General features: G+C 39.5%; 1 protein-coding gene across 1 annotated transcript in view; it reads right to left on the reverse strand.

The window, feature by feature from the left end:
* Positions 1-11,631, reverse strand: part of LOC107700416 (nuclear receptor ROR-alpha-like) — a 35,342-nt gene extending 23,711 nt beyond the window's left edge. Inside the window, exon 1 of the mRNA XM_016502054.1 lies at positions 11,225-11,631. Coding sequence (XP_016357540.1) covers positions 11,225-11,369 — 145 coding nt within the window. The 5' untranslated portion in view covers positions 11,370-11,631. The remainder of the gene's footprint in view (positions 1-11,224) is intronic.
* Between the last annotated feature and the right edge of the window lie 3,803 nt (positions 11,632-15,434).

Consider the following 15,434-nt stretch of genomic DNA (forward strand, 5'->3'; position numbering starts at 1 on the left):
AAAAAGTATTAAATTTATTTACATTTAAATTAATTAAAATAATTTTCAGAAATCCTTAGCATAATTTGTTCCTTGTTTGCTTTAATGAGAGCACCACTTGGCTCCACAGGTTTTTGATAAAATACATTTAAAAAAATGTGTAAAAAATGATCATGTTCTCCAGCATGACTTGAAAAATATCCAAAAGCATATTGAATGCTTAAATGGAAGCAAGAAATTTAAACTGACCATCTTTGTGCAAAGGAGTTCACATGATAGATGTCACAGCTTTGATTAATTATTGACTTACAAACAAAGCAGAATAAGAAAAAAAATATTATTCATTCATTCACATAAGGTTTCATAATGTAAATATTTACAAATCCTCAAACATCCTGTTTATATCTTGAATCCCATATTTTCACCATAGTCTCAGACTTTTGGCCCCCACTATTGTATAAACTACAACTAGGAGCAAATGCTGTTCTGTCAATAATCTGTTCATAAAACCATTTGCTACAGATGCATAGTGAGCAGGCGGCAGTATAAATTCTTACATAATATATTGCTTTTATGAATCACCCAGGAGATGTCACTCTCAACTGCACTAAAAGATCACATGATCACATTTCACAAAGACTACCGCCCCCTCATGGCACAAAAAAATAATGCATATAATCAAGATCAAATCCATTAACTACTGAACCTCCTTCAGCATCATTATAAATAAACAAGCAAATAAAAGGGCAAAACATCAGCATTTAAAATCTGTAAAATCTGCATGTTTCTTTCTTACTGAAAATGTCTCCTGTCGATAAAGTATTTCTTACATACAGGCAAAAAATGAGAGCACAAAAGGAGAGGCGGAAATAGTAGAAGCAGCTATGAGAGCTAGAGAGAGAGAGAATAAAATGCACTTTGAATGTAGACTTTATATAATCCCAATCACTAAGGATTAGCTTCATTTTACATAAACCCACGGCTCGGCTCTCTCCTCCCTCCCATCCGGATGCTGCATCTGTCAAATTACTCATTTCAGCCACTGCCAGGTTTCCACTAATAACAAACCCACTAGCATCTCCTCTCCGGCGCTTAAAAAAAACATTGATGTGTATTGATGCATATTTTTATATTACTAATAGCGCCCACACTGTGACACTTGTGAAATACCAGGTAAATAACCAGAGTTTGCCATTTCCCCCACTTGAAGGGAAGTGGTGTGACTGAGAGCAGCTAATGCATCTGAGTCACCAACACACAGATTTACAGCCGGCCATAACATTACAATTCAAGCAGATACCTAACAGTGTCAAGTCAAGTCACCTTTATTTATATAGTGCTTTATACAATACAGACATGTGTCAGACATGATGATGAAGCATTTTTAAGAGCTGTTCTGCTCAATCAAACTCGGAAGATGTTTATTTGACAAACTAGTTGTTGAAGGTGGAAGCATATGTGTTTATAAGTGCAGCGAGAGAGCTGGTCGATTCAGTCCTACCGCTGCTGTGTTTAACAGGATGGAGGATGAGTTTAATGGGAAAATGTAATGGCTTTATTGACGTCATCACCGCTTTAAAATTCCACATCGGTCTTACTCTGGATGCAGATTTCCCCGGGCCGCAGTCATGTCTGCCTGCTTCTTACGGCTCCGCTCACTCTCATGATCTCGAATTCATCAAAGATTGCTCATCAGCACAAACCCCTCTACCTTTAATCTAATCCACAACACTACTGCATTCACATAGGGGAGACATTTTCTTTCAGATGTTATCTCATGGTTTGCTCTCACTTTTCATTTATTAACAAAAGCAAATGAAAAGCCTGACAATGCCAAAGACACCTGATGAAATGAGAGATTCGCACACACGCCTAGTTTTAACTGATGCGCTGGTTGGGACAACTGGTTTGCCCTGTTTGGATGTGGCTAGCGTCACGCCTAAAACTTACTTTGTGTAATGTACACAGATGTACCATGCTCTATTTTCACTCACATTTTCAACCAAGCTGCAGAATAAGAGCAGATTAGAAGAATACGAGGGAGAAGTGAAAAATGGAGGCTACACTTTTATACAGCAAGGACGCATTAAATTGTTTATAAAAGTGGCAAAGACCTTTACATTGTTATAAATATTTTAAATTAATCCTGTTCTTTTTCTATTCATCAAAGAATCACCGCATAAAATATTAAGCAGCACAACTTTGTTTCTTGAGCACCAAATCAGCCTGTTGAAAATTCAGCTTTGCGTCACAGGAATAAATGACGTTAAAAAAAATATATAGAAAACAGTCATTTTAATTTGTAATATTTCAAAATATTACTTTTTTACTGGTAAGACTTCATGAACATAAGACACGTCTTTAAAAAAAAAAAAAACATTAAAAATCTATACAGATTCCAAATATTTGAACAGTAATGTTTTTTTTTTCTAAAAGTGGCTTTGTATGTTGATTTCAAACATGTAGTTTACTTAGAATATTTATATATTTATTTATTTATTTTTGTTTTGAAAAATCAGTTTGTTCTAGCTCTTATATAACATTTATTAAATATCAAAAAGTTGAATTGTGTTATCAAGTTTATTTTTATAAGTGTCTGGTCCAGGACAAGACATTTTTGTAATCACCTTCCAGAAATAAAAAATGAGTTTGGTTAATTGTTTCTAAATTATATAATTGTATACTATTCTTTTTATTTAGAGCTTCCCAAGTGAGTGATCACTTACCCCATATACAGTAGTGTGACAACATACCCTACAGAACGTGCTTTCAATAAACTGTAACTTTTTTCTGGGCAATAACAAAACAAGAACACGAGAACAGAACATACTGAACATTCATCAAAAGCTGAACTAGTACTTCTCTATGGTCACTGTGGTTACAGTATAACTTCAACAAGAATGTCTGTGGTAACAACCCAGAGGATGTAAATAAGCCCTATGAGATTTATGAAGTTGCATTACTGGTTCAGTAAATATTCCTGACACGTTTAGTTGATTAAGATAAGACGGCCCGTTTTAAAAGGTCTAATTGCAAAGTCCTTTTACAACTGACAACAGAGTAAATTACAACACTGATCACAAGAAAAAAAGAATCCCAGCTTAATGAAATAACAGATGTTCTCTCGCTGTACTGTACCTCGGCTACAGCGCATCACATACCAGCTCATTTGCAGATGTGCTGTGTCAGAGAAGCTGAATCACCTGCCTTAACCAGTGGGAAAACTGTTACTGAAGACAAATAGCCTGGCCTTAATCCAGCAGCTTAATGAATGAGATGTTTACTCTTATAGGGCAGAGACCAACTGGCCTATTCAGTATGCTGAAGAAAAAGAGACACGTTCACTTGAATAAGACTGCATGTGTAATTATTCAAAAAGATCAGATTATCAATGCTAACAACTGACTGAGTGTGTAAGTGTGTGTGGTTATCCCTGCCGATTCCGAGCCGGTCCGTTTTGATGTCATACATCCGCTACACTCACATCCGCATGTAAACGTGTCGTTGGCGTGGAAGTTCTTCACTGTGAATGAAGACACAAAGATCGCGATTTGTAATATGTGTTGGGCCAAAATAAACTGTGGGGGAACCAAAGGGCTCGATTAACGCTTGTCTGGGACAAGTAGATTTTTGAAAGGGGCAAGTGAGAGAGAATTTTATTTGCCTGACCGGACAAGAAGCCTGATTAAAACGTCAATAACAATAGTAACTAGGGAAGCAGTGAAACTTGGCCTCCAAAAATTTTTGCAGAGAATGATTGTGATTTTCTTGCATTCAGTGTAAACGGTGACTGATTGATGTCGTGTCAGATGAGGCTCGTGAGTGTGTGAGAGAGAAATCAAATGTGACCTTGGACCAGTCATAAGGGTCAGTTTTTCAAAATTGAGATTTATACATCATCTGAAAGCTGATGTATAAATCTCCATTGATTTATACAGCTAAATTTCCATTGATGTATGGTTTGTTAGGATAGGACAATATTTGGCAGAGATACAACTATTTGAAAATCTGGAACCTGAGGGTGCAAAAAAATCTAAATATTGAGAAAATCGCCTTTAAAGTTGTCCAAATTAAGTTCTTAGCAATGCATATTACTAATCATAAATTACGTTTTAATATATTTACAGTAGGAAATTTACAAAATATCTTCATGGAACATGATCTTTACTTAATATCCTAATGATTTTTGGCATAAAAGAAAAATCAATAATTTTGACCCATACAATGTATTTTTAGCTATTGCTACAAATATACGCCTGCGACTTAAGGCTGGTTTTGTGCTCCAGGGTCACAAATGAGTGCAACAGCACACACAAAGTAACTCACAGAAAGTTATAGAAACATACTGCGGTAGAAAAAAAAGATATTTATAATATATGGTATAGGCAAGCAACATAGCACGACCAAGATGTTTCCCCGAATCACTGTTTCCCCGACACTGTTTTTATACAACTGTAGTTCAATAAACAAGAAGTTAAAATTAAGTGATTTATATTTTAGACAATATTGTCAGTGATCAGAAGGTGCTCCTAACTTTTTTAAATTAGGAGCACAGGTGCTCATTCTACCTATTTATTAAACACAGGGGGCCATCAATTATGCTTACATTATCACATGTGCAGATTCCTACACAACTTCTCTTTAATTTGGCCAGAATTGCACAGGTAATTATCTAATTATCTCCAAGCAGAGATCCTGTTGAATAAATGTGTTTATACCCCACATAATGGATGTTGTTCATTGACCTGTAATGTGCCTGTCACGATACCCAAGAAAACATATGGTTAATAGGAAACATGAAATAAGTTTAATGTTGATATAGATTATAAAGGTTTTTATAACTAAATACATCTGAAAGGTAATCTAAAATCCAAGCTAGAGAGTCCCCCTCAGTGAATTTTGGCCATTTCCACCACTGTATTCATCAACAAGAGGGCCAAAAAGAAAAAAAAAAAAACTTTAAGGCATGTGAGATAGATTATTTTATAATGAAAAACTATCTACAGATAATGCTTTAATATGGTTTAATATTTAGTCACTATATGAAACATCAGTGTGTCTATAGCTTTTAATGTTTTTGTCATGAGAAATATTTCCACCTATAGCAGAATTCAGATAAAATACAGCTAAACCTGAAATAAAAACAGAAGTAATCTTAAAAAGATCAAGTGTTATTATATTTTATAGAACAATGACTTCTCTGGTGAAAGTGTACATCCATCAAAATGATGGATAGTCTGATTTTAAAACTGAAATTGTGAAACAGGCTGGATTTGGCATGTGGGCCGTCACTCCAATAGACCTGCTATACAGTATATACTGCACATTATTCTCATACTAGCACTAAGCTAGTATTGTATTCTGAACACAGACTAAATGTTGAGTGGCTCAAACAGTAGAGCTTGGCGCTAGCAACACCAAGGTCATTGGTTCAATTCCCAGGGATAAAATGTATTTAATGTTTGTCACTTTGGACAAAAGCGTCTGTGAAACCCATTAAGTGCTGCCCTTGTGCAGGTATCACAGGCCACATTAAAGGAAAACCGGACGCATCCTGAATATTTAATTCACTCACTTCTCTGTGCTGAATTAACAATGTGCTGTTTGAGATTATGATTTGTCTGCCAGCTGCTCTGACATCATTCAACAAAAGTGTAACTTTCTGCCAGTGCCACGAATCATGCATCCATCCAGGAATGTGTATGTGTGTGTGTGTATTCCCCCAGCTGCACAAAACAAAGGAAGATGTTTTGTCCAGCTTGCCTGACATGACACTCTGACAACTGATACAGAGATTATCGCACTGTTTAGACTGGAACGCAGCTCACTGGAAAATAGGATTCAACACAAAACATCTTCTCTTGGAAGGTCAGTGTGCGTACTGACAATTTATCAAATTAAAGAGAGATTAGATGCTTCAACTAAACTCAAGCACTAAAGCTTCTGTCCCAAGAATGTTGTGAACATCATCAGCGATGATGAAATAATCACTCAAAGAAACGTTTCTGCAGAGAAAAGAACTTGGCTGGTTTGGCTGACCAACTATTTGATTGAGAAGTCTTAAGAAAGCCCTGTATAAACCAGTTCACTTGGCGGCTATATTTGCAACACCTCTGAGCAGCTATTTCAGGCATCCAAGACCACCTCCCATCTACTTGATTGGGGAAATACCAAAATTGCAAAAAAAAAGAAAAAAAAAAGCTTGTCAAACCCACATTTAAAAAAACTTATTTCTGACATGACCTATTCCATAAATATTGTTTCTATGCTCAAATAGCATTAAAAGTGTATATTTCAAGTTGGGACTGTACACGCTCATTGGCTGGACAAAGTGTGCATTTCAGGTCACTGGCAGTTTCTATGGGAACTGGAGATTCTAATGGCAGCTGCAGTAATGAGATGACTTTACCAACTGGTGATTGTCTCTTTTAAGTTAGAAGGCAGGACCTATTCTGCACATTGGACTTTCTCCAGTTCATAGTAATATAAGTGAACTATCTGAAAATGCTATGCCAAAACTATGTCAAGTCAAGTCACCTTTATTGTTATAGCCATAGCACTTCATAAAACAGCGGTTGTTTCAAAGCAGCTTTACAGTAGTGAACAGGAAAGTAACAGAATCAATGATGCAAACTTCAAAACTCCAAATTTCTGCTATAAAGCAGCTGTAGCAAGACAATAGTGTCATTATTCAGCTCCAGTTCAGTTCAGTTCAGTTCAGTTCAATAACTGTGTAATGTTCATTCGCTATAATTAGTCCTTGTGAGGGACCCTTACTAAAATATATACACAGCTTAATTTTTGATGTACAAAGAAGATAATTTGATCCAAGTGTGCTTAAATTTTTTCACATTTATAAATAAAAATAATTCAATAATTGGCTTTTATGTCTTCATGATTGTACTACAGAAATTTAATAAAATATTATCTGGAAAATATTTTACTTTTAAATGATCAGTATATTAACATTTTTTCTACACACTATTAGTGGTAGATGTATAAACCTGAAAAGAAACATTCTGACTTAAATTTTATTTATTTTATTCTGTTAAATACTAGGGCTGCCAGTAGAACAAAATGATTTCAATTCATTTCATGATTTTTGACTTCACATGGTCTTTAGAAATCAGGACCCCAGTTTGAAAACCTCTGAGCTAGTCAGCCTCACTAACCAATTAGCTCCACTCCTATGGAGCAAAAACTTCAACTTTTTGACCTACTAATCAAATCACCTGATTGCACAATATATATACCAGAATGATTCACGAGGAACCTGCAAGGTGAAGCTGCTCTAAATGTAAACAATCTAGTAGCTTTCTGGTACATGCTGCAGGGGAAACATGAGGCCATGCGATGGGACCCGATCCACGGTTACAGCCCAGCGGGGAGTACACAGAGTACAGTGCAGAGTATTCAGATAAACTCAACCAGAACGCTTGCCCCTCATTCTTCTGGAATCTGACTGAGCAAGAAGGTAAAAACAGTACAAAAAAAAAAACATTCCTGAGAATGTCATCTTAAACTACATGTTTCTCTCTGACTTAGTATGAGTGGTTTACAAGGCGAGTCATTTTCAGCAGGTATGGAGATATTTCACTTTGCTGTAAACAGGTAAGACAGCAAATCTTTAATTTTGTATTTGGCATTTCTAACAAAATACAAAACCTTGGAAAGAAATGGAAGCTTTACATAACAAATGGACAATTTCCTTGAACTACTGACTTTGGTAAATGAGTGTAAAGTGAGATTCCGAACATCAGAGTGCATCATGTAATCAAATATTCCACCAGATGGACACGCACTTCTGCTCTACCTAAAAGCAGCAGTTAATGATTCGTATCTACCTGAGACCTTGCCTTCATATCAACAGCTCCTCAACAATCACTTCAGTGTTCTGTACTTTTGAACTGTCTAAATCCACAGCAATTCTCTTCTCAGGTTACCATCAGGCCTGGTAGCCTGGAGTGAAGATCCTACATAACTCTCGGTTTGATGCAAACACCTCCTCTCACCAAACGTCATGCTATGGCCATTTTGCAACTGCTTTGGAGGGTGTGTAAAGTATGTTGCCTGGCAGCATTAGATGGGGCGCACCTGTAGCCAATTATGCCTGTCACCACTGCAAAAAAACCTCCATCATAGTACAAAAACCTAGGCTAGAGTGTTTGCTCTCTTTCTGTGATTATGTTTCATAGTGTATGTTCATTTTTCTGTGTCTCCACAATTCCAGACAGGACTTCGGTTCTAAAACACTGGTTGCATCGACTCTGGAAACTTTGCTTATTCCACTCACTTGTGTTGAAGGCACCATGTCCTGTTTCTTACATATTCATTCCACTGGAAACACACATATCCCAACACACACATCCTCATTCAGTCCTATTCGATTTAAAAATCAAGCCTTTTAATAGCAGTCACCAGATGCCAACTTTTCAATGGAAAGGTTTCCATGATCAATACCTAAACAGCAAGGTGGCCAATATATTCATATGTGCACAAAACCGCTGAAAATATTGCTTATTGTTTCTGCCTTGTCGTAATTATCATAATTATTAGATGACAACCCGGGACGTACTCAGAGCTCATGTCCTCAGACTCACAATTATGAGTTTCTACGGCAACACTATTAACACCAAAATTATTCTGTCATTTGATTAATCAATAGACAAAACCACATATAAACATATGTAAATATTATTCTTGCATTATTAATTAAGACACTACCAATAGTCAATTATACTGTAGAAAATATTACATAGAAATTTTACAAATTAACTGCTTTACTACATTTTACTGCTGAAGCAGCTGCCATTTTGAGTGCTTCCGAATGACATTGCAGTGGTCAAGTAGTACAAATCAGAAATTCTGAATTTACAAGTTGCAATTAAGTTCTACGAGTGTGTGAACCCTTTTTATTCCAGAATTCCAGAATGATGTGAACACACCTTAATATTACTCAGAATGACCACTTCTATTCAAGTGGACACGGATATTAGACAACGTGTTGCTCTCCATTTTGTCTGCTTGGGCATATCTAACACACCTCTTTCCTCATTTATTTTTTTGCATTTGAGCTCTGAGTCAGGCACAATCTTGCGGCCCACTGCACAATAGCCTCAAGTGGACATAAGATGCTCTGCGATGGCCTTGCACATTTTTAGCTGAGTGCTAGTGTGTGTAGCCACTTGTCCACCCTGAGGTCCACCACCTCCACTGGGGTGAATAATTTGTGGAAACAGAGTTATGTAACTAACATCAGTTTGGGTAGGTAGTCCCTGCACTTGTGTAAAATATGGAGCTTTTAGAGAGACTGCTGAAAGGAAGAGTCTCAGCTGCTGAGGCTGAAGAAGACTCCTTAAAGGGATAGTTCTCCCAAAAACGACAAACACAAAATAAACTATTTTGACAAATGCTGAAGAAAGTAAGTCATACAGGTTTAGAACGACATAACAATGAGTACATGAGGACAGAATTTCCATTGTTTGGGCCTGGGTGTGAGGAATAATATCAGAATAATTTTAAAGTTACGATGTGACAAATCTTTTCTTCCATATTGTGATGTACATCCAAGTTAAACAGATTATTCAAAAATAAAAAATGTAGGGTGGGGACTTAGTTCGACCCATCGTTTGTTGATAGGATGAAGGCAAATATGAATGCGAGCTTGAGAAAAAAACAACAACTAACAAATAAAACACATTCATGGATGAATCATTCACAAGTTCAACCAGATGACTTTAGAACATAGGGTGAATATTAATTCCATGCTGACTTTATTGGTCTTCATGTTTCATACTAACACCCTCACATAAAATCAGACATATTTAACTCACATGGATCAAAGCCAGCGAACAGTTTTTATGAATTTACTAAGGAGACATGGATTCATGTGGATTTTTAAAAAATAAACTTATCCTAAATTATTCCTATCGGCTATTATGTAAACATCAGCCAGTGTAAAAAATATTTCTCGTGCGCACTTTTGAAATTACTCTTTAATACTGAGCGACTCATTTGGCCAATCCTCAGGGAAAGTTATCTTAACTAAGCAGGAGAGTATGAGAATATAGGTTAACGGGTTAGGAGTAACTCTTTTTCTGAGTCCAACTGAAACTCCTCGAGCGGCCGGATCCATAAACGTAGCCTATCTGCCTCCGTCCTCTGGTTATGTAACAGGGACACTAGACAGTGTGTCCGCGAAGAGAAAACGGTACAACGGTGTCAAAATACAGGGAAAATAACGCCCTGCTTTAAAAACCGCAGTATGACATGAAACCCCATTTGTTTACACGAGCGGTAAAGACGTGAAAATACCCCTTCATATCCTCTCCTGTGTGTGACTTAACCTCTTACATAACAGCGCTCCACACACACACACGCAAGCAAGCACAGCGCAACGCCTGCCAGACACACGGGCGGCGTCTCAATACCGAATACGCTGCCTATTTAGACAGCATCTGAAGGCTACATGGTTGCATATGGTGCCCAAGTATGCTGCATAGGTAGGCAGCTCAACTAGGTTCTGAGGCACAGCCACAGACATGACTGCCAAAGCCAAGCGGACCCGAAATCTGCTCTTGACTAAACTGTCAACTATGATAGTCTACCGAATGACACATTAACCGACATTTCTTTGACTTGCATCCCCAAATCAGAGATACAAAAGGGGTGTGGCAGTCCCATGTAAAACAAACGGCTTTGTGCTCATGTAAACACCATGAAATCACCACTTTGCTATGCAAATGTTGTCATGTCTGTGCTTAGTGCCCTAACATACGTTGCATTTAAGTCTGTGTATTATTAGTAGTAGCCTACTGAAACACGGACACGTTGGCCACAGCGCTTTCTATCGACTACAAACACAATGATAGCAGAAGATAAAGCTATGACAGTCGTGAAAAACGACAGCACTTCTTCATTAACTACTAAACAGCATGCGAGTAATAGATCAGAAATGACAGGTAGCCAGTGGCCAGGAATGTTTGTGCTCGCCGAGTAATGTGTATATTAGCAGTTCATTTGCACTAAGCGTGCATGTGCTAGCTTGATTTCCACCAGGCCTCCATATGGGTAAAATAACATTATGTTTAATCTATTTAATCAATTGTAAATTCAGCGCTAATATGAAACAGCTCACATTGCAAGGTCTTAAGTTCAAGATTAGGCTAAAATTTGATCTCCGTGAACTTGATTAAGCTGGAAAATAATTCACAAGCAAGTTTTGGTTCTTTTATTCGAGCCTTACCCTTGTTGGTACTTGAGCAACTCTGCCGCCGAACTGGTGCTGGTTTGTCGGTTTCAGCCTTGCTGTCCAGTTTTACCGGGCTGTCCTCCACCGAAGCGCTCTTGCACGGCGCCGTGACGGGCTTTGGCGGAGACTCCATGTTCATCTGCGGGTTTCAGTTACTATTACAATAGGATCGCTTTGTAGAACAACTCGGACTCGCTTTACATCGTCTTTTGGTGCGGGTTGCACTTGAGAGTGTGACAGATCTGTTAGTGTTCATGGGAGCGGGTGTGGCTCGTCTGTCCACAGACAGCGCTGTTGAGCGCGAGACACGGTCACACCAAACATACATACACTGACATGCTCGAAACATTCCAGTGAAGCCGTATATGTGGCACATTTCGCTTAAGATTTATTAACATGAGTGTTTATTGTAGTTGCTTGCTTCATAATTTTGTTTGTTGCAGCCATGATTCAGCTAATACAAATGTAAATGTAGCCTGATTTAGAACCTAAATGTAATTTGCATCTAAATAAGCCACAATAAAATTTATTTTGTACATCTCTTAAGATTTGGTATAAAAGTAAAAATGCTAATTGATATTCATTAAAATAAATGTAAAACTATCGTATTTAAAATCTGCTTTATTTGTTAACATTTACTGCAATTGAACTTAAACGGCTCAATGAGTCGGTGAGTTGTGACTTTTTAATCACTGCGATTCCTACCTAACCGTACCAATTCAGTTATATTCGTAAACGAATCGTTTAGACTGACACATAAAATCAAACATATATGGATCATAATAAAACATTAATTTAGTTAACCAGTTCAACCGGTTAAAAGATCCGACTCAACAGAACAATTTGTTCATCGGTGCATTTTAAAAATCTTTGGCAGGTATAACTGCTCACATGGACAATAAATGGGAAAGGCGCGTCGTTAATATTTGAGCTATATATCATTTTTTGAGAATATTAATTTAACAATTCCTCTGCGTTGTCAAGTCCTTTATCCCAAGATGCAGAATATTATTCATAAATGCTCGTATTTTCTCAGTGACTCAAATGTTGTCTCGCCTACTCTTTCTTTCCCTCACTCACACCAAAGAGTACACACACACAGCATGCTTGATATGTGATGCGCGAACATGCTGCTGACGTACTTCCGCTAAACACCGTTCCAGAGCTTGCAAGAATCGAGGCGCATTGTGTGAACTTCATGTTGTGTATTAAGAAGTTTATCTTATAGCTAGAATCACAATATTAGTAAGACAGAGAAACACCAGATTTATGACGAGCCCAAAACATTTATTAGGTATACTGCTGCTGACCTTCTTTTCAAGTTTTTAAGAGTATTTTTCTATTGAGAATTGCAACATTTACAGACGCCATTTTCCTACCAGCATAAAAGATAGATTTGCTAGATTATACTTTTTTTTTTATTTTTTTTTTTAAATAACGTTAATTATGAGTAATTAAACATTACTATATTATGTAATGTACAATATAGCTTTAGTTAGAAAATTAATTAGATAAAAATGTCTTGGAAAATATATGTAATGTTTTGTTCTCAATGGACCCTCTTTTCTATATCCTTTTAATTAGTGACGTGACATGTGGCCAAGTATGGTGACCCATACTAGGAATTAGTGCTCTGCATTTAACCCATCCAAAGTGCGCACACACACACAGCAGTGAACAGACATACACTGTGAACACACACCCGGAGCAGTGGGCAGCCATTTGCTGCGGCGCCCGGGGAGCAGTTGGGGGTTCAGTGCCTTGCTCAAGGGCACCTCAGTTGTGGTATTGAAGGTGGAAGAGAGCGCTGTACATTCACTCCCCCCACCTACAATCCCTGCCGGTACGAGACTCAAACCCACAACCTTTGGGTTACGAGCCCGACTCTCTAACCATTAGGCCACGACTTCCCCTTAAATCGATACTATAAAGGACAGTTATTTGTACAAGTTATTTGTCCACTTCTCTCAACTTTGTTCATTATTTTTTGCCAATTTGATTCTCTAATTTTTTAATCAAAATGCAATTCTATAGTTTTAATTGTGGCATGAACCTATGATAGTTTTCACAATAGAGTTCAGTCATGAGACTGATCTTAGATACTGCAGTTTTACTGTGCTGCATTGATGTATGAGGTATGTATGTTTGCATTGGATTAGTGGAGATTATTTATGACATTTGGTGTCTTTAGCTGTTACAGCTGTCTATACACAGTGGCATTGACCTGTGGGTGTATGTCTGGTCGACTGATGCATAGGAAATAAGAGGACATGGAAATACCCAGCGCTGGGGCATGGGATAACCAACCTCTCCTTTCCTGCCCACACCAGGCCAATAGGGGTCACTTGCACCAACATACAGGAAGCCCAGATACTTAGCAACATGGAGAGGATCCTTTCACTGTACATCATTGTGGGAAAACGTACTTGGTTACTAACGTAACCTCGGTTCCCTGAGATACGGGAACGAGTACTGCGTCTGCTTAAGACGCATATGGGAAAAAAGCCTTTTTTCTCCTGAACTGAAGCCTTTTCATTCACGCAGTGAAACTGCACGGCCATTGGTTCATGCAGTGCTTAAAAAACGAACCAATGGCTTGGCAGCGGAGCTGCACGAGCCTATGGCGGTAAAGCCCGCCAAAAACTGCCAGAATGGGCCCTATAGAGAAGTCAACAATAACCCAAGGCTAAGACGGGCTGAGCTTTCTAGGTCACACCCGGCCTGGTTAATCGTTCCAGAGTATCCCCGTAACTTCGACACCCACGGGTCGAGAGCTAACAGGTGAACAATGCCAAAGAACTTGGGCGTGGTACGGCCAAGGGCTCTCTGCCATATCTGTGAACGCAGCGCGTGTTATTTCAAGCGGAAAGGACCCTGGCCTGTAAAGCCGGGACTTTCAGGTTATAAAACCTTGCAAATGTGGACGGCGAGGCCCAGCCGGCCGCCTCACAAATATCCGCAATGGACACGCGCCTGCAGGTCCCCCTATTCGCTTTACTGATGCTAGTGCTAGAAGCAGAGTAGACTTCAGCGATAGCGACCTAATGTTGGCAGACTGGAGCGGCTCAAAAGCGGGGCCCTTCAGGGCCCTCAGCACAGTGGGCAGGTCCCATGAAGGGATTGGAGGCCCAAGGAAGAGTATGCTAGCGAGATGGCGTCTACTATCCATCTAGAGAGTCTTTGCTTCGTAACCGGAAACCCTTTGGTGCGGTTACCGAAGCTGACAAAGAGTTGTTCCGATCGCCTATAGGGAGGGGAACGCTCAATATAGGTTCCCAACGCTCTGACGGGGCAGAGCAGAGATAGCTCTCTGTCCTCTTCAGTTGGAGAGCGTAATGACCTGTGCTCTGAACGGAGTGGAGTGCACTTTAGGTACGTAACCATGCCTTGGTTTCAGGACGACTTTAGTGTCGTTAGGCCCGAATTCCAGGCAGGCAGGGCTAATTAGAGAGCACCTGAAGGTCCCCTATTCACTTTACTGATGCTAGTGCTAGAAGCAGCCTCGAAAGCGGGGCCCTACAGGGCCCTCAGCACAGTGGGCAGGTCCCATGAAGGGACGTTAGGGGGACGAGGCGGATTCAGCCTCCTTGCACCCCTCAGTAAGCGGATGACCGCGCTATTTCTGCCCACAGATTGACCCTCAATAGGGACATGAGAGGCCGCTATAGCCGCCACATAGACTTTGAGCGTGGATGGGGAACGACCCTTATCCAGCAGCTCTTGTAGAAATGACAACACTTCTGCCAATTCGGAAGTGAGGGGGTCTTTGCAGCGGTTTAGACACCAGGCGGAGAAAAAAGACCACTTTAAGGCTTAGAGGCGTCTCGTAGACGGAGCTCTAGCCTCCGAAATTGTGTTTAAGACTCGCTCTGGGAGGTACGAAGGCTCCCGTCGAGCAGCCAGAGGTGCAGGGCCCATAGGTCGGGCCGAGGATCGGGAGTTCTTCCAGGGGGTCAGGGCCGATACACAGGCCTGACTCACACTGATATGCAGGAGTCCGTGACGCCACGCATGGGATGGAACCCGAGGTTTCAACCAGCGCTGAAGGGGGTGCATACGCAGACCCAACTGTAGCACTGGAGATGCTGCTGCCATGAGGCCCAGCATTCTTTGAAACGCTTTGAGAGGGCGAGCGGTACCGATCTTGAAGGAGGTCGCCAGCCTCCGTATGGCCAGAGCTCGTTCTGGCGTGACTACAGCTTTC

Source organism: Sinocyclocheilus anshuiensis, unplaced genomic scaffold (genome assembly GCF_001515605.1).
Source record: "Sinocyclocheilus anshuiensis isolate Anshui unplaced genomic scaffold, SAMN03320099.WGS_v1.1 scaffold154, whole genome shotgun sequence".
Taxonomy (NCBI): Eukaryota; Metazoa; Chordata; class Actinopteri; order Cypriniformes; family Cyprinidae; genus Sinocyclocheilus; species Sinocyclocheilus anshuiensis.